Below are 16,613 nucleotides of genomic sequence, written 5' to 3' on the forward strand. Positions count from 1 at the left end.
TTATATTATGAATAATGTATTCATAATTTGTAAAATATAAATACAAATACAATAAAAAATAAAATACATTAAATAAATAAATAAAAATGTTTTGTTTTTTTTATGTGGAGAGACTATAAACTCTAGACAAACTAAAGTACTGTAAATTACTGCATTGCGTAATCCAGCAGGGTTCATCTGTCTATCCTGTCCACAAGAGACAAAGATAGTGATGGAAAGACTATCCATAGAGTAAGTGATGGAGGGAGTTGGGGGCTACGAGAAGATTATTTTCTATTTATGACCTCATGGGGAGTGTGTTACTCTTTTAAAGTGGCGTCCCTCATACAGACACAAAGATGTAAACAATGCATCCCATGTGGGGAACCAGGGATCAATGGGAATAATCGCTACAGAACTGACACCAGTCCAGTCACCCACATGGCTCTGTCTAAAACTTCGCATTATTGATATCCTACAAGACCTCCCAAGGGCCCTGTGCTATGAAGTGATAGGGAGTAGTCGTCGATCGATTCAGAAACAGAGTGCAAGAGATTCAAGGGCAATGAAAGAATGAAAGAGGTGAAGGAGGATACAGAGAAAGATAGAGGGGATAAAACCTAATAGAAAGTTCTGTCAAAGTAGATATGAAATGAAATGAAAATGTCAGCCTGCTTTGGACTAAATCTGTCCATTATTGGTGACTAACCACTGTGCTTTTTGTTTAAAGCTGTTATCTTTGGGCTGCAGAGCTTAACGCCTATGGAAAACACACAAGCAATTACAGTATCCAACCGATTTAATAATGAAACAAAGTGGGAGTTATTCATGTAATCAGTTAAAAATTGGTTTTAAAATGAGATACAATTTATGGGCAATGTCTTTATTTCTTAAGAGCACATTTCCCATTTGGGAATCGATTTTAAAGACTTTTTCCTTGAATTGCATTTATAAATGTTAGTCATTTCTGTCACAAATTAGATGTACAAAGCCATTTTCAACCCTGTCTCCTACAGTACCTTTAGGTCTATTTCATAAGGCAAACGAAGCAACAGCACAACCACAATAGCAGGTTTGCTTTGTGCTTCTAACAAATGGTTTTCCTACCATAAATATTATGGAGTGATTTTAGGTTACTATATTGAATATTTCCTTTATTAGCAGCCATATAATATTCAGCAATGTACACAGAGCAAAAAAATAGGCTTAGCACAAAAACACTAATTATACCTACAGCACATTTCTCCTAAACTACACTGTAATACTGTAACCTGTTAACATAAGCAACAAAAGCTAAATAAATATATAATTTCCATTTAAAAATTAATAATAATAATAATAATATATATATATATTTTTTTTTTTTTGAATTTCTCATCTATTGGAGGTTTAACTTTAGATTTGTACAAAGAAACAAATGAGAAAAATGAAAAGCTATCAAATGTGCCAACAATGGCTTTACTGCAATACAGAATAGTGCAAAAGTTAGTTAAAAAATAATGATTTTAAAAAGTTAAATAAAATAGTTAAAGTACATAAAAATTATATACAATAAAAAAACAGACTGGATTTTGAAAAAAAAAAAATCAAAGGCATTTATTAAATGTGTTAAGCATGGAATAAAGAATGCACTTAAGTGTGTGTGAGTGTATTAGTTTGCGAATCCACACACTGACCTGATCTTCCGTCTCGTTGGATGTCCACATGATACCAGGCCCCATCGTTCACCTTGTTCTGTGTGGCTTTCACTTTGATAGTCCCAGAGCCCATGTCCAGCAGCAGGTACAAACTTCCATCCAGAAGCTCTACTGCAAAAAAGTCCACTTTTGTGTTCTTTTGGCTACGGGCGTCCTTTCTTTCCTGTGGCTTCCCGTGGGTGAAGAGAATAAGACCGTTTGGTTCGGTGGTACGGAAGTCGAAGGAGATGGAGCCCATGCGTTTGGTGTTCCACTTGGGTAGGCTGATGTAGGCCTCGGGTGTCTCGAACGAGATGGGGTCCAGGGTGGCCACGTTCTCGCACTTGAACACCACATCTCCCTGGATCTTCATTTTGGGATCCACGATGCGGGCGAGCCGGGAGAGCTCCAGCCGGATGTCATTGTTTTTGTAAACAACCTGTGCGGATGTAAGCAAAGAATCACTCAATGATGATGATATATGAGATATCTTTATCTGGCTTTCGAAGATAATGAATGCTGGATGCTAAATAGAGAGACCAGGAAAGGTGACTTTATTCAAATATGACCTGTGATAATACCAATATGCCAGGCCACTGCCTGCAAATGACTGTCTCTCAATGGTAATTGACTCGGGCTGGTTGTGGGTCTGGCTTTCTTGATAACTATGGTAATGGGTTGACAAAGCTGCAATGGCTCTTTCTGCCACAAAAGCTCTGAGGAAGCAAGTCCTGCCCCCTGCCTGCTTCCCAAATCTGACATTGTGCTCTGGGTCCTAGAGCCTGTCAGTTGAAGCCAAGACAACAGCCATATGCTCTGAGCAAGTGCTTAGTTTTATTAGGGCTTGACGTTTACTTTTATCCAATGCACATGTGCTCTTAAATTGAAATACTGATTTTTTCTAATAAAGGGATACAAGGAGATATTTAAAAGCAAAATGATTTATTAGAATGAGTTAAATATTTCTAGTTAACTATATAACCTTTATGCACAATGTGGGACTTCTAATTATAAACAAGCCCGAAGTACATCGGGACTCTTATTTTGAAATGCCTATACTATTGACAGCTTTTCAAAAAGATGAGGGAGACAAACTAAAGGAGGATTCTGGGACTCTTACAACCATCTACAACATACGTTAATATGCAAACAAAATAAATACTACCATAATTCATCAACAGTAGATCATAAGCAATTTATTGGTATAAATGTGCTGTATTCTGAAATGGTGAGCCTGTAGAACATGCAACAGCGCCACGATTTTACTTTTAAATGTGCAGGGCTCATATTTATTTAATGAAATTATAGCCTAAATAATCACATTAGGCTGTTTAGTGATTCCTTTTTTCCATCCCCAAATTTAAGACCTTTTAAAATAATAATTAAGACAATTGTTACATCATTTAAGACATTCAAGCCTTTTTATGACCTTACATTTAATAAAACTCCATGGGGATTTTTTTTCTTTTCTTTTTTTCGCACACATGCTCTTAAACACATTTTACAGTTGCAGTAAAATATAAGACTTTTTATGACCTTACATTTCCTAAAACTCAGCAGAGACTTTTTTTTTATTTGCATACACATGTTTCCAAATATATTTTACAGTTTGCACACATCTATTTTTAGTCACAAATGCAAGTGAAATGCTCACAATGTTGAGCCCTGTTGGTAAAAGGCCATCTGGGCTATTTTTTGCAAATTAATGTGGTTGCTAATTCTCTGCCATACTAATTTTGCACGGTCTGACCATATATTACATTTAATACAGATTAAACGGGTGTAGAGCGTACTGTACCTGCAAACACCGCAGAAATTCGCCGGGGTGTGAAATTGCCTGCTTTAGCTAATTTCTCCTGAATAAAGAGATCTTTTTTGGGTGTACATTTTTAGAACATCACGTTGTTTTTGAGCGCAAGCAATCGACACAAACGCTCCAGCCCTGATATTACAGTTAATCCTGGACTTTGCGGGGTGTAAATCAAACATCCTCTCAGGTGCAGGAAGGGCAAAGCGGAATGGAAGGATTGTGTTTTGTTTCTGCAGAAAAGTCACTGAGATTTCCAGGCTTTTCTCTTCTGCTGTGTTTCCTATCTGATAGATCATAAATATCATTCTCCCTGAGGGGGATCCATTTCTCAGACAAAGCCATACGTTGGTTCCTCAGATCTCATACAAACATCATCATTTTTCTCCACAAGACTAAAACTGCTAGCTTCAGTCTCTTATTGTTCTTTCAAAAACAGTATTTCTCCTCTATAAACCATCATGGTGCTGTCAGATAGATTGACGTACACTGGCTCTTTTAAAACTCTAACATCATGAAGGAAAGAATCAGAGAAATTTAAAGCACTTATTGCACTGTTGTCTAGAAACTGGAGACTATATTATAGAATTCCATGTCTGAAATACTGGCATGATGGTACATAATGTACTGTATAGACCGTTTTCTTAAACTATATTATATTATAATTGAGATATAATTGAGATTTTCACACACACACACACACACACAGAAACAATATCATACAGAAATCTTTTCTTTTTTTTTTTCCAAATAGATACACTACCATTCAAACGTTTGGGGTCAGTATGTTTGTTTTTAAATATTTTTGAAAGAAGACTTTTATGCTCACCAAAGAGGCATTTATTTTACTAAAATACAGTAAAAACAGCAATACTGTAAAATATTATAATAATTTAAAATAACAGTCTTCTATTAGAATACATTTAAAGATTTGTAATTTATTCCTATGATGGTAAAGCTGAATTTTCAGCAGCCAAGTTGTTACATTATGCTGTACATCAAGTAGAACACATCAGAACATAAGAATCTCTAAATAGAGGGTTCTGGGAATGGAGAAAGAGAAAGAGAGAGATTGTATGCTACCCACAGAATCCTCGCAAGCATCTCACAGTCCCAAATATGACCTTGAGGACTTCAACATGACTGAAAACTGTCAGACATTGATTAGACAATGATTGCTGTTATTTGTAACATTATCATTTCTATTTATCCTGTCTGGTGCATTTTTCATCACCTAAATCAAGTTTCATCTTGCAAATTGTCCACAACACCAGGGGCAGCCATAGTGTCTGACACAAATTGATACTCTGCAATTTGGTCCGTTCTATGGCATTGTCATTTTGATGCGCTCAGGCGGCCCATGAAATGTCAGCCGGTTAATTCAGCTGATGAGCCACTCAAAGCTGTGAAATATTTGCACCCTTCCCAGAGTCTTGATTCTGTAACCGAGCTTGCAAATCATATTTCAGTTGCCCAAACTGTTAAATCTCTTTGCAGAAATATTCTTTAATTGCATTAATTTACTTTTGGAGTGAGGTGCAAACCATAGCGGAAAAGCAACATGTCACTCAAACAAAATAAGCATTTCAGGGGAGAACAAATATTTGTTCCCCTGGGAGAAAAGAAGGGTTACTTGAATAGAGCACCCATAGAAATCTGACGTTTGAATATAATGCCAGGGCTTTATCTAACAACAACTGGTATGTAGTTTGCAGGAAAAGCAAGCAAGTGTAACTGAGACATAATCTATAGATAGACATGAGAAGACTCCAATAATCTGTCTGTGTGGAGCTATCTCGGCTTTATGGATTCGGCCGTGAGGGAATGTAAGGATTGACTGGTTCCAGACACAGAAAGAAATGTGTTTGAGTGTGTGGATGGACTAAAAATTTCATCAGGTTGTTATCTTGCCTTGCAGACTCTGAAATAAACTGGAAAAAGTTAAACAAAAAAGGATGGCGATGTTTCTTATGCAAGTCTTTGTTGTACAGCTAAGCTATTTACAACCAGAGAGGCCACATATTCTTCCTACGGCTTTTGTTAAAAAAAAAAGTTTGCCCACTTTATATTAAGCAGCCTCAACTACTAAGTACTTGCATCAAAAAATAAGTACAACGTACTAGGGCTGCCCTCGACTAAAGATTTTTCTGGTCAACTAGTAGTCGTTCATTTGAAGCATTAGTCGACTAATCGCACATTTATTAATAAACCATTTAAATCATAATAATGAGCCTTTAATTGCCTACATAGCCTAAACGCTCAAGTGCACGTATAAGCTTGCCACAACACAGCGACAGAAGAATTAATGATTATGAATGTGTCAGGGAAAAACAGTAAGGAGGCTGCATTAACATTTTAATAATTCATTGATAAACTAGTGCTTTCTTTGTTTTCGGTTTAAGAGATGAAGTCGGCGACACTGACTCATCATCTTTGCAGTAGTGGATGTGCCTGTATGCATGTTTCATATGGATTACATAATCTGGGAATATTTGTTTTTCATTTCATGGTTTATTCGAAAGTTGACATTTCGCTCTCTATAGATATATTTTTTCATGTCTGTTAGACAAATATACACTGAGTTTCGTGCTCAAGTTCACAGAGACTGAAAGGCCAGAAAGTGCATCCTGTATGCTTTCATTATTTTACAAAAGCACAGTATTTTGTTGTTATTGTGAGTGCACAAAAATAAATGTAGTCTTTACAGATTTGAAAGATGTATTACTCTTATCTGTATGAGCAAAAATGAGAGAGTATTTTAAGAGCAAGTGAGCAGACCGGCTCCTCCATCTGTCCTGCAGTGAGCGCTACGGTTCAGCTTCCACACCGCACAGACACTTGAATAGCGCACATTTTTCCACGTTAACATTATTGAGCGGCCATGTAACATTGCTGCTACTTACATATTTCAGATGATAAGCCATATTTGAGGTCGATGAATGATAGGCGAGCGTTTGTATGTCCTGCCCGATGTACTACCACAGCCGTTAACGATCCGCGTGACTTCGCCAATGTGGATTTTTATTTATTTATTTATTTTCTGCGACTAAGCGACTAATAAAATTTTGGTCGACCAAGCCTCTTCTGCTCAACTAACGTTTAGTCGACTATTAGGGGGCAGCCCTATGTACTTATTGTGTTTATATTGTATTGCAAAACACGTTTGCTGATATTGAGGTGGGATAGGGGTAAGGTTAGAAACAGGTTTGGTGGTATGGGTAGGTTTAAGGGTGAGTTAAGGTGTAAGGGATGGATAAATGTAAATACAGAAATTAATTACAGATGCAATTACATGCAGGTATTTTTAAACATAAGTACAACGTAAAAACATGTATGTACACAATAAGTGCACTGTACCAAATGATTCATTTAAATGTAAGTACATAGTAGTTAAGGCCACTTAATATAAAGTGGGACCAAAAAGTTTGATAAAAACCCATGATATAATAAACCTCAGACAGAGTAGACACCATCATTTGTTTAGGCCAAATTATATGGCAGCATTGCACTTCATGTCTAAGAAAATCCCAGAATGCACTGCACTTGAGAAGTTAAGATGCTGACTAAGTAGGCAGCATTCAGCTTACTAGGTTTCAGAATGAGCTTGTATGTCATTTGAAGTCCATTCAACATATTGTATTTTTGTGCACCTGGGTGTCAATTCTGCTGATGAAATAATGAAAACATGTCTTTCCACAGAACTCCAGTGGATTGAAAGTCTGAATTGTGAAAGACAGTACGTCAAATCAAATGCGGTCTGCTCTCACTGACTGCTATGAGCATGAGATAAGCAAAGGGATATTTGCTTGGATTTGAAGCTAAGGTTCTGTTGTAGTGCCCATGCTTTTGTGCTGAGAACTGGAAGACCGGCTATGCACATTCTCAGGGTCCTTCCCCGTGCCCGTGGCCTCCTCTCTGCCTGTGCTGGGCCTGTAGTGACACCCGCATTCATCATCCACAGCTGTCTGCTTCTACTATAAATCTCTGCCTACAGTGCCTACCCACCACTCTCATGGAATTAATAGCCCCCAGGTCAAATTGGAGAAAACTTGGAAATCGGTATAGATTATTCACTAGTCAAGCATGCCAGGTGGCCCCTTGTGGATGTTTTGCATGGGAGCTTAGGGCAACAAAGTGCAGAAAGGTCTAGATGGCCTGGTTGGACATGGTATAACAGGTCAGGGCTTGCGCAGCCAAACATTTGACTGTTGGCGTAATGGCATCCGGTCTGGTTTGCAACTTATTCAATCAAAGTTTGTTTTATTTTGTTCAAACCTCTGCTAGACCACAGCTCATCTGCATGCACTGTATTCAAATATAATTTTCCTCACAAGCTCAACAGTGTTGAACCAAATGCTAATGCTAATTAGCATGCTAACATGAGAAACCTACCATCTTCACTTTCACAAACTACTTAGCCACATGACCAATGGTAAAATCTGTCATCAGCTCATTGCTTCTAACTAGCCATTTAACACAGACTATCTATGAAGGTACTCTTAAATAGATAGTTTACCAAAAAAATTAAAATTTCACCATAATTTACTTTCATGTCATTTCAAACCTATAAAACTGTCTTTCTTCTGTCAATAAAATAAGATATTTTGAAGAATCTGGTAATCAAACCGTTTTGGTTACCATTTACCTCCATATTATGGACCACAAAAAAATAAAAAATAAAATAAATATAAAAAAATAAAAATAATATTAAAAATAAATAAATTCTTAAAATCTGTGTTATTTTACTATTATTGTATTCTATATTATTATATTGATTATTTATATACTATTGTAGAATTTATAAAAATTTTAAATTGGCTTTTATTTTTACACTTTCAGTTTTTAAGTTTTCAGTTAGTTTAACATTCCTATTTTTTAGAAATAAGGCCTTTCCACACTGAGCGCGAAAAAGCGAAACGAATATCGGACGCGATGACGCGCTGGAATAAAACAATAGATTTATATGGATGGTATCACATAGACCGCTAACATTCGCGCACCGAAAATGCTAATGGTTTTTTTTCGAACCAGTCCGACTAATCTTTTCTGTTTCGCAAAGCAAAATCACGTGCCGTCCAATAAGATTTTAGCTATGATCATGTTACCGGAGCAGCTGCTGTTGCACAAAAGGGTGAGAGTGGTCGCGCTGTTTCAAAAAACCAGTGTAAACAAACATCGAAGAAGAGTATCCCAGATAAGAGAAGAGAGTGGATGCTGAGTTCTTGTAATCGTTGGTATTTGAGAACAGATTTATTCTCACGTTCTTTATACAGAATAACATTTCTATTAATTGTCCACTGAATTATGTAATCACAGTAGACCACCATCCGTTTTCTTCCACGTGCGTGAGTTTTATGAGTCAGAGCTCGTTAACTCTTTTTCTACACATGAAATATGAAAGCAAATAGACATGATTATGACGATATATTTTCTGTATGTGTTTTGTATGCAGCTCATGGTATTTTTATAGCAATAAAGGATGTTTATGACAAATATTAGCAGTGTAGCATTATTAAACATACAAAGAGAGCATGTGTCTGCTTATTAATCAAAATCAACTATAGATCACAATCGGAAGTTATTACAAGCACTCAATGATGGTTTAAATTCTGGGGACACCAGAGACTTATATTACATATTGTAAAAAGGGGCATAATATGTCTCCTTTAATTGATGCTTTGTTTTATTTCATCAAAATATTCTAAAATATAATTTAATCTGAACACTACATGTCTGACACAGAAGACAAAGACCACTCCTGCTGTTTCAGGCTGGCCAGCATTCCAGCTCTGAGCTTTTGCCAAATATTAACAGTCCTGCGGTGCTTACTGAAACAAATCTGCTGGATAGAGGATGAGAGAGCGAGTAAGGCTAGGTCAACCTATCTATCAGAACTCTCAGACCTGTCTCGCATCCATAGAGCGGTGCTGGCTCTGGAGCAAGTGTCCAGAGAGCAGGGACAGTTCATCCAGCCGGACCAGCAAAGTGACAAATGACAGTCCCCATGCGCACATCCTGGAAACTGATTGTGATGGCAGAGCAAAAAGGAAGGGAACCAGAGTCCAGCTCAGCAGTGAAGGCCTCTCAGTATCCAGTCATTAGTGCTGGCAGACCCCTGTGCAGCCACACGTCCCGCCATACCCTGATTACTGCCCTTCACGCTCAGCTTGAAAGACGAACACAAGGCAGGTCTGAGGAGGCCTGTGACTATCTATACAATAGTCTGCTTCATTTAGGGTGCTTTCACACTAGCACTTTTGGTGCGCACCCGGGTTCGATTGACGTCAGAGTTCGGTACGTTTGGATGATGTGAACGCTGTCTTCCGAACTCGGGTGCGCACCCACGAACCGTACCCGAGTCCGCTTAAAAAGGGTGGTCTGGGGTACGGTTCAAGTGAACTCCGGTACGGTTCGCTGCTGATGTGAACGCAATCGTACCAAATCACGGAAGTATTAATTCATTAATTAAATATTAATGACGTATTATTTGATAAAAATGTGTTTGTGTGTGTTTCTGAGAAAAAATATTGTTGTTAATAATGCTAAAAAACAGCTACTCATCTATCATTTCTTTTTTAAAAATACTGTGGTCTTATACATATTAAGAAATCAGTGCATATTGCTCTGGTTTTCTGTCTGAAACCATTTTTTGAAACCTCTGTCCTACAGAATATACAGTTCATAGGTAAAAGCAGTGTTAAATGTGTCTCTGTGCATTACCCTTTCCACAACATGACTGCAATAAGTGGTACACTCTGTGGCACAAGATGCTAAGTGGACTAATAATATAATATAATATAACATATTTTCTGTATTTTTTTAGCATGAATAATAATTAGAATGTATGTAGAATGTAAGAAAAAAAAATAGAATGTATGATGGCTTTATCAGAAAGAAAAAGTCACTTTCACTGGCATTTTACCCTCCTTAATTTCTGACCTTTTATACTGCACAATAAGTAAGAGCACTACATTACTAAGCTACTGTGAACATAGTAATTGAAAAAAAAAAAAAAAGTCTGGACATTTTAGGTTTAACTGAACCCAGCTAAAAATGCAAAATGGCACGCTTATGATCATGTCATCCTGATCAGATGTTGACAGTCTCATGCTATATTACAAACCCCATGTGTCTAAGCGACCACACATGATCCATAACAACTACATCATTTTCAGCTTCCACATCAAATGTGAGGTTTTAAAAGTTGAGAAGCGTATACAATTTATTTTTATCCTTGGACTCGAGCTATAAGAAAGAGTGTGAGGAGGAGGTATCTATCATTATGGCCACTCTTGGGTGGGTGAAGGATGTATAAGTTCTGCTATCTCGTCTTGAGCAGCTCTTAGCATCCAGTTCACCTATCTAACAGAGCAGTGTTATGTAAGCACTTGCTATATCGCAGCACATATGAGACTGATTACTGTAATCTCTGACATGGGTGGCAGTTTTTTAAAACTCAGCACAGTAAAGAGGGAATTAAATGAGTTTTTTACACAAACGCCGATGTTGCAGGTTTTTAGCCCTGCGATAGGAGGGCCGGTCTGAGATGGAAACGGCAATGATAGCTTGATGGCGGGTCATTAAAAGATAGCAGGCTGTTGTAGTGCTCACTGCGAAAAAGGAGGTTCTGTTGTCTTCTGTTTGTTCAGCATGAATTAATGGAGGATCTCGCCACCAGCCGCACAACAGAGTAATTGCCTATTTCCAGCTAAATTAAAGATCAGTCAATTTACTGATAAAGTTATCCAGACCTGACAACTGAGGAGTGTGGAAATGAACAGCTGATCGAAGAGAATGACATCTAACTTCTGCAAACAGTATAATGGCTCTTAGAGGGTGAAATGAATGCGAAAAAACAAAACCTATCTGGATCATATTAATTTAAAGAAAAAAATAATACTTTGTTTAAAGAAAACTTTTTAGGACTAAGGTGGTTTGCATTGTGATATAATTTTCATGACCAGGTTTTTCATGACCATTACTGCATTTACATTACATTTACTTTTTTGTCTGATGAAAACCTTCTTTAAATTTAGTTTTTAATTTAAATCTAACTCCATTTTACTTCATTTTTATTTCAAGTTTACCATTACGGTAATGTGAAAAATGTAATAATAATAATAATAACAACAATAATAAGAGGGTGACCTGAAAGCAAAAACAAAACCTGTCTGGATCATAATCAACAACAACAAAAAAGAAATAATACTTTGTTTAGGGGGGGTGGAAAACTTTTTTAGACCTACGATGGTTTGCATCGTGACCATTTTTATGACAAGGTTTTTCATTACCATTACTGCATTCCCATTAGATGTACTGCAGTCAATGTTTTTGTCTTTTGATAAAAACCTTCCTTAAATTAGGTTTTTAATTTATTACAACTAAATTACAAATGACAATAAATAAATAAATAAATAACAAAAAAGAAAAGAAAAAAATAATGGTCCTACAAATAGGATCCAATTTCTTTAAGCAGAATATAACTTCTTATTTTTTCTTTTTAATTTAGGGGTGAAATATGAAGCATTTTTCTGTGAGATTTTTATTTTGCATTTATGGATATCTTCATGTCCAGTTGTTCAGCAGAATCTCTTTGGGGTTCCCTTTTTGAAAATGATGCATATCATTATGCAAAGTCTCATTTCATCCAATCACCTTTGCTTCTTCTCTGGCCTGTGAAACCTTAATCAAATGATTCACCACAATTGAAAAGTCATATTAAATACGCCTGAAACAATTTCGCATCTGGGCAAAAATGTATAACTCCAGCAAATTTCATTAGAGAAACACACCACGGGTATGATGTCTGCTCTATCCTTTTCACAAGATAAGCTGTACTGAATCTATTATTCTGCTCGGACGGTCTATTCAAACTTGTTCCCTCTCAGTCCAGACAAGGACATGGTGATATGATGCATGTAGATGAAAGAACGGGGTTCGCCCAGACCACCTACCTCTTTCAGGCAACCCATAAAGTTGTTGCTGACGGGCGACCCAGGTAAGTCTGCTGTGCTTGGACTTCCTCCGACGTAGAAGAAATCATCTGATCCCAGCATTGTGTAGTCCTCCTGCGTATAGCCTGTTGTAGTCAGGATGCCGTCCACAGATATTGTCACCTGATTGGGAGGAATGACAAAAGGGAAGGAAAAATCCATTCATGAACATCATGGCTGTGACGGCCGCTCTACCAGGAATAGGTTAGCTTCGATCTTGCAGGTTGCTGTCTGTCTTTGATTGTGTACAAAAAGACCACTTCGAGACTTTTAGTAGGCCGTTCTTGTCTAGTATTTGTAGACTTACAAAGGACAGGTAAAGAAAATATTTTGCCGGCATATTTTCTTTATCTTTGATGTTGTTAGAAATGGTTTTCTGGTTTGGGGCATTAGTTTGAGGGGTTAGTGTTATGTACAAACTATAGACAAATTGCTTGCTTTTAGTTCAAATTCTGTGCACACAGGGTTAGTTGACACATGCGTTCCAAAATGAGCTAATACTACCACAAATGAGCATGCAACACAGAGGTCAGATGGTCTTTTTCCTCATATAACATTAATAGTGAGATACACAACCACTGCAAACATGGAATCATGCATCTTCTTCAAGCCAAGACGATATGCAAGGGGAAGCAGCACATATGAGACCAAAGCAAAAGCTACAGGATGAGGGGTAATGAGGGAGGACACAAGAAGTCATGACTGACACCACAATACAGACAGGACAGGACACTGGGCAGATGGTGGGTTGCTCAGACAAGAGTTTTGGTGTTAGTAACACAAGGGCTGATCCAGCATGAATGGGTCGGCGTGGCATGCGCAAACAACTGGAATCAACTGTCAGAGCTCCAGTGCTGAAGTAGTTCTTTATTCTTTTATTTTCATACTGTTGTTTTCGTCACTTTTTTGTTTTGGAAAGCTTCTGCCAGTTTTTGACAGTATTTGATTTAAAAAAGAAAAAAGAAAAGAAAAAAGGGCTAAGAGGACAACTAAGCCTTCAGAAACTACAAAAGGGCCAAAGAGAAAGTTCAAAGAAAGAAAGATAGAAAATGGCGGTAAAGCTGTAGTGAGAAATGGAATGAGGACATTTGAAATAAAAAAGAAAAATCCTCGAAATACAAACCCAAGTCTGTTTATTTTTTTATGAAGCCATGAAACCCCAAAAATGAGAAAGAAAGAGGGCCAGGGAAACACACGGTAAACCAAAAAAAGGACAATAAGAATGATATCTACCAGACAATGTAGTTTGTTTACCATAGCGTGTCCAATACCTGAATGCTTTGAGAAAAGGGGGAAGAAAGGAAATTAAACAATGAACAAAAGGGTTGTTAATAAAATGAAATAAACTCAAATGAAGTCATGATGTGTAGCACATTAGTTTAGGTTCTGGTAAGTAAACTAAAGCCTCTAGTCAATGGTTCATGAGTGGTTAGTCTGGGTCTGAACAAATGTTATCCATAGACAAGCAAAGCATATGAGTGAGAGTAAGAAAATGTGGAAAAGAAAAAGAAACAGCGGATTCTCCACAGAGCCTGTGGCATTTCACTTTTTGTAAAGACACTGCACTTGTCGGCAAAATCTTAAAGTGCATACTCACTTGAAAAAACATTCCAGAATAAAGACTGAGTTTTTCACCAATAATTCCCAATTTGTTCATCGCCAAAACACATTTAACTTCGATTTTTAGGTCTCTTCTAATGTAATGTTTCGTAACGTGTTGTTTTCTGCTACAACCGTGAACGGTGACCTCTATCTAGCTGCCTCTTTGTTGTGATTCATATGGTTTTTGACTTTCCTCAGGCAATTGTACAAGGTAATTCTAATGCATGTTCTTGGCGTGATAGTAAAACAGCTATTAAACAAAGCGAAAAAAATGTCACAGTCCTAGTGGATCAGAGCTGAAATAGCTTGTGCTTGTAGGCACTCACGCCTCCACACATGCCTGCGCAAAAAGCGACATCCTTTCACTCCTGAGGGGCAAAACCACCCTAAATATTTACATATTTTAAAATGCAGCGGCGGAGTGATTTAACAGTTCAGCAAAGATTGGCTGTGGGTAAATGGAACGGTTGAGGTTGGTTGGAGCCTCTCCCTGCTGCCCTGATAAGACAGACTATTTGGAGAAGTGAGGTGAATATCTAGAGGGGTGAGAGACAGCCTCTTGAAGGCATCGCACTGTTGATAGCTTCAGACAGAGGTAAATGCCTGAGGAGGCAAAACTTGAGGCAAGGTAGAAGAACTCAGAGGAAGAAATAGTTGCGTTAGCATCTCGAAGAACTTAAAATAACCGAAAATGCTAATTTAAGCAATATACAGTAGCATTTAGCTCTGAATTAGATCAGAAAACATGAAATTCCAGCCACTTCAGCGTTACCTGTCTGAGGTTGCGTGTGACTTTCACGTCATGCCAGGCATTGTCGTTGAATTTGCCATTGACCGGCTCGACAATGGCCTCGAAGGCTCCGGAACCCAAGTTGATGACCAACGAAACAGCCCCATCTTTCAGGGCAAGGTTGACGTAGTCTGCTGACTTGCCCGTGTGAAGGATAAGGCCATTTCTTTGCCAGGTCTTGAAGGACAATGTGATTTCATCGCTGCTGCTCTGGATGGGATTCTGAGACAAGTCGTAGCAGAAGTACTCGGAACCTCTGAATGTGGCCACGTTCTCTTCTCGCGCTATAAGAGAGGGAAAAAATGTTGTTAGAACTTCTTGAAACAAAACAAACCCAAATATACAAGTTTCCTTAAATTAACCACTGAAGGAGTGCAATTAATTTCAGGGCAGATTACACAAAATCAGACAAGATGACGCATATCCAAGTGTGGGCAGCGAAACACACAAAGAGGCTGTGCATTTAAAGCCAAAGATCTGGTGAGATCATCAGGGAGATAATTTCTCTTGTTGAGGCATATATGCATTAATATTCAGTGATTGTGTGTTGCATGTCTGAGTCATAATTACAAAAGTTGCAGTGCCCTCCAATCCATCACCATTAATGTTGTTTAAGCTCCTCAAACTATGCCTGATCCATGAGATCATCCAGAGATGATACAGAAGCGGCATCTGAAGTGGCATTTAGATGCATTTCCACAGACGGTTAAAAGCATCAGCTTTGTTGTTTGGTGACATCAGCTGAACATGAAAGTAATTTCAGAGGTGGAAGATGAAAGATTATGATGTAAAACTTTGATATCAGTCATTTTGATATAAAATTGACTTTAAATGTAGTTTTAGTGATTGCATGCCAAGATCCCATTGGTCATTGTAATTCATAGTAGATAATCTACTGCATCCACACTTATGGAAATAAGTTCACTCCTGGTCCCTGTGGTCCCCAGTCCATTAATCACCAAGGTGATTATGGTGGTGTGGCTCAGAGGACGTAAAAATACACATATCTAATGGAAAGTTCCTCCAAACCAACACTAGACATCATTTACATCATGCGGCCAGAGAAGGACCGCGGCACTAATGGCATCATTGATTTATCAGTACTTCACTTGGGCCACCGTGGGGTCGATATATTCTCTGGCTAAATGTTGACAAAACACTCACACGTCCAAATCTATGCTTCACCTCGGCGATCAGCATTAGTGGATGTAGCATGTTTTAACTGACCGGGTAAAGACATCTTGACCAGTTTTTCACTGGACTAAAGAAGCCTGAGCAGACTGCAGGGTTGCAGAGCAGATTTTCTCATCAGGGCTGGTGCTGGTGCCCAGCTGTGAAACACTTCACATGGTAATAAACTCACGGTTAAGAACGGGGCAAACTGACTGAGGGTGGAACATATTGGAAACACATGGGACCCTGATGCAGCTGGTGAACACCAAAACCAAAAATCCACTACTTCTGTGCATTCAAAGAGATGATTCAGATTATATCACTCATTACAAGGCTGAAAGAAACGGATTAATGAAAGATGACTGGATATTAGTGCAGGGCTCCAAACTGCAACTAAAACGGTCGCATTTGCGACCAAAAATATTAATTTGAGAGTGAAGTTTTTGCTGAGGTCGCCACTGGCGACTATATATATTTACATGTTATAACTTAAAAATTTGCATGTAATGCCTTTTTTCCTGATTGTTTTGCGATCACATCTTTTGTTATGTTCACGTATTAAACTGAGACGATGCGCATCAAAGTTTTAGTGG

General features: G+C 38.0%; 1 protein-coding gene across 1 annotated transcript in view; it reads right to left on the reverse strand.

Moving 5' to 3' along the window:
* Positions 1-16,613, reverse strand: part of LOC107740523 (neurexin-3a-like) — an 89,191-nt gene that overhangs the window by 1,431 nt on the left and 71,147 nt on the right. The window contains exons 6-9 of the mRNA XM_016552977.1: positions 14,830-15,131; positions 13,710-13,733; positions 12,417-12,578; positions 1,656-2,094 (exon numbers count right to left, since the gene is read on the reverse strand). Coding sequence (XP_016408463.1) covers positions 1,656-2,094; positions 12,417-12,578; positions 13,710-13,733; positions 14,830-15,131 — 927 coding nt within the window. The remainder of the gene's footprint in view (positions 1-1,655; positions 2,095-12,416; positions 12,579-13,709; positions 13,734-14,829; positions 15,132-16,613) is intronic.

The sequence above is a fragment of the Sinocyclocheilus rhinocerous genome, unplaced genomic scaffold, assembly GCF_001515625.1.
Source record: "Sinocyclocheilus rhinocerous isolate Xijiao unplaced genomic scaffold, SAMN03320098_v1.1 scaffold761, whole genome shotgun sequence".
NCBI classification, from domain to species: Eukaryota; Metazoa; Chordata; class Actinopteri; order Cypriniformes; family Cyprinidae; genus Sinocyclocheilus; species Sinocyclocheilus rhinocerous.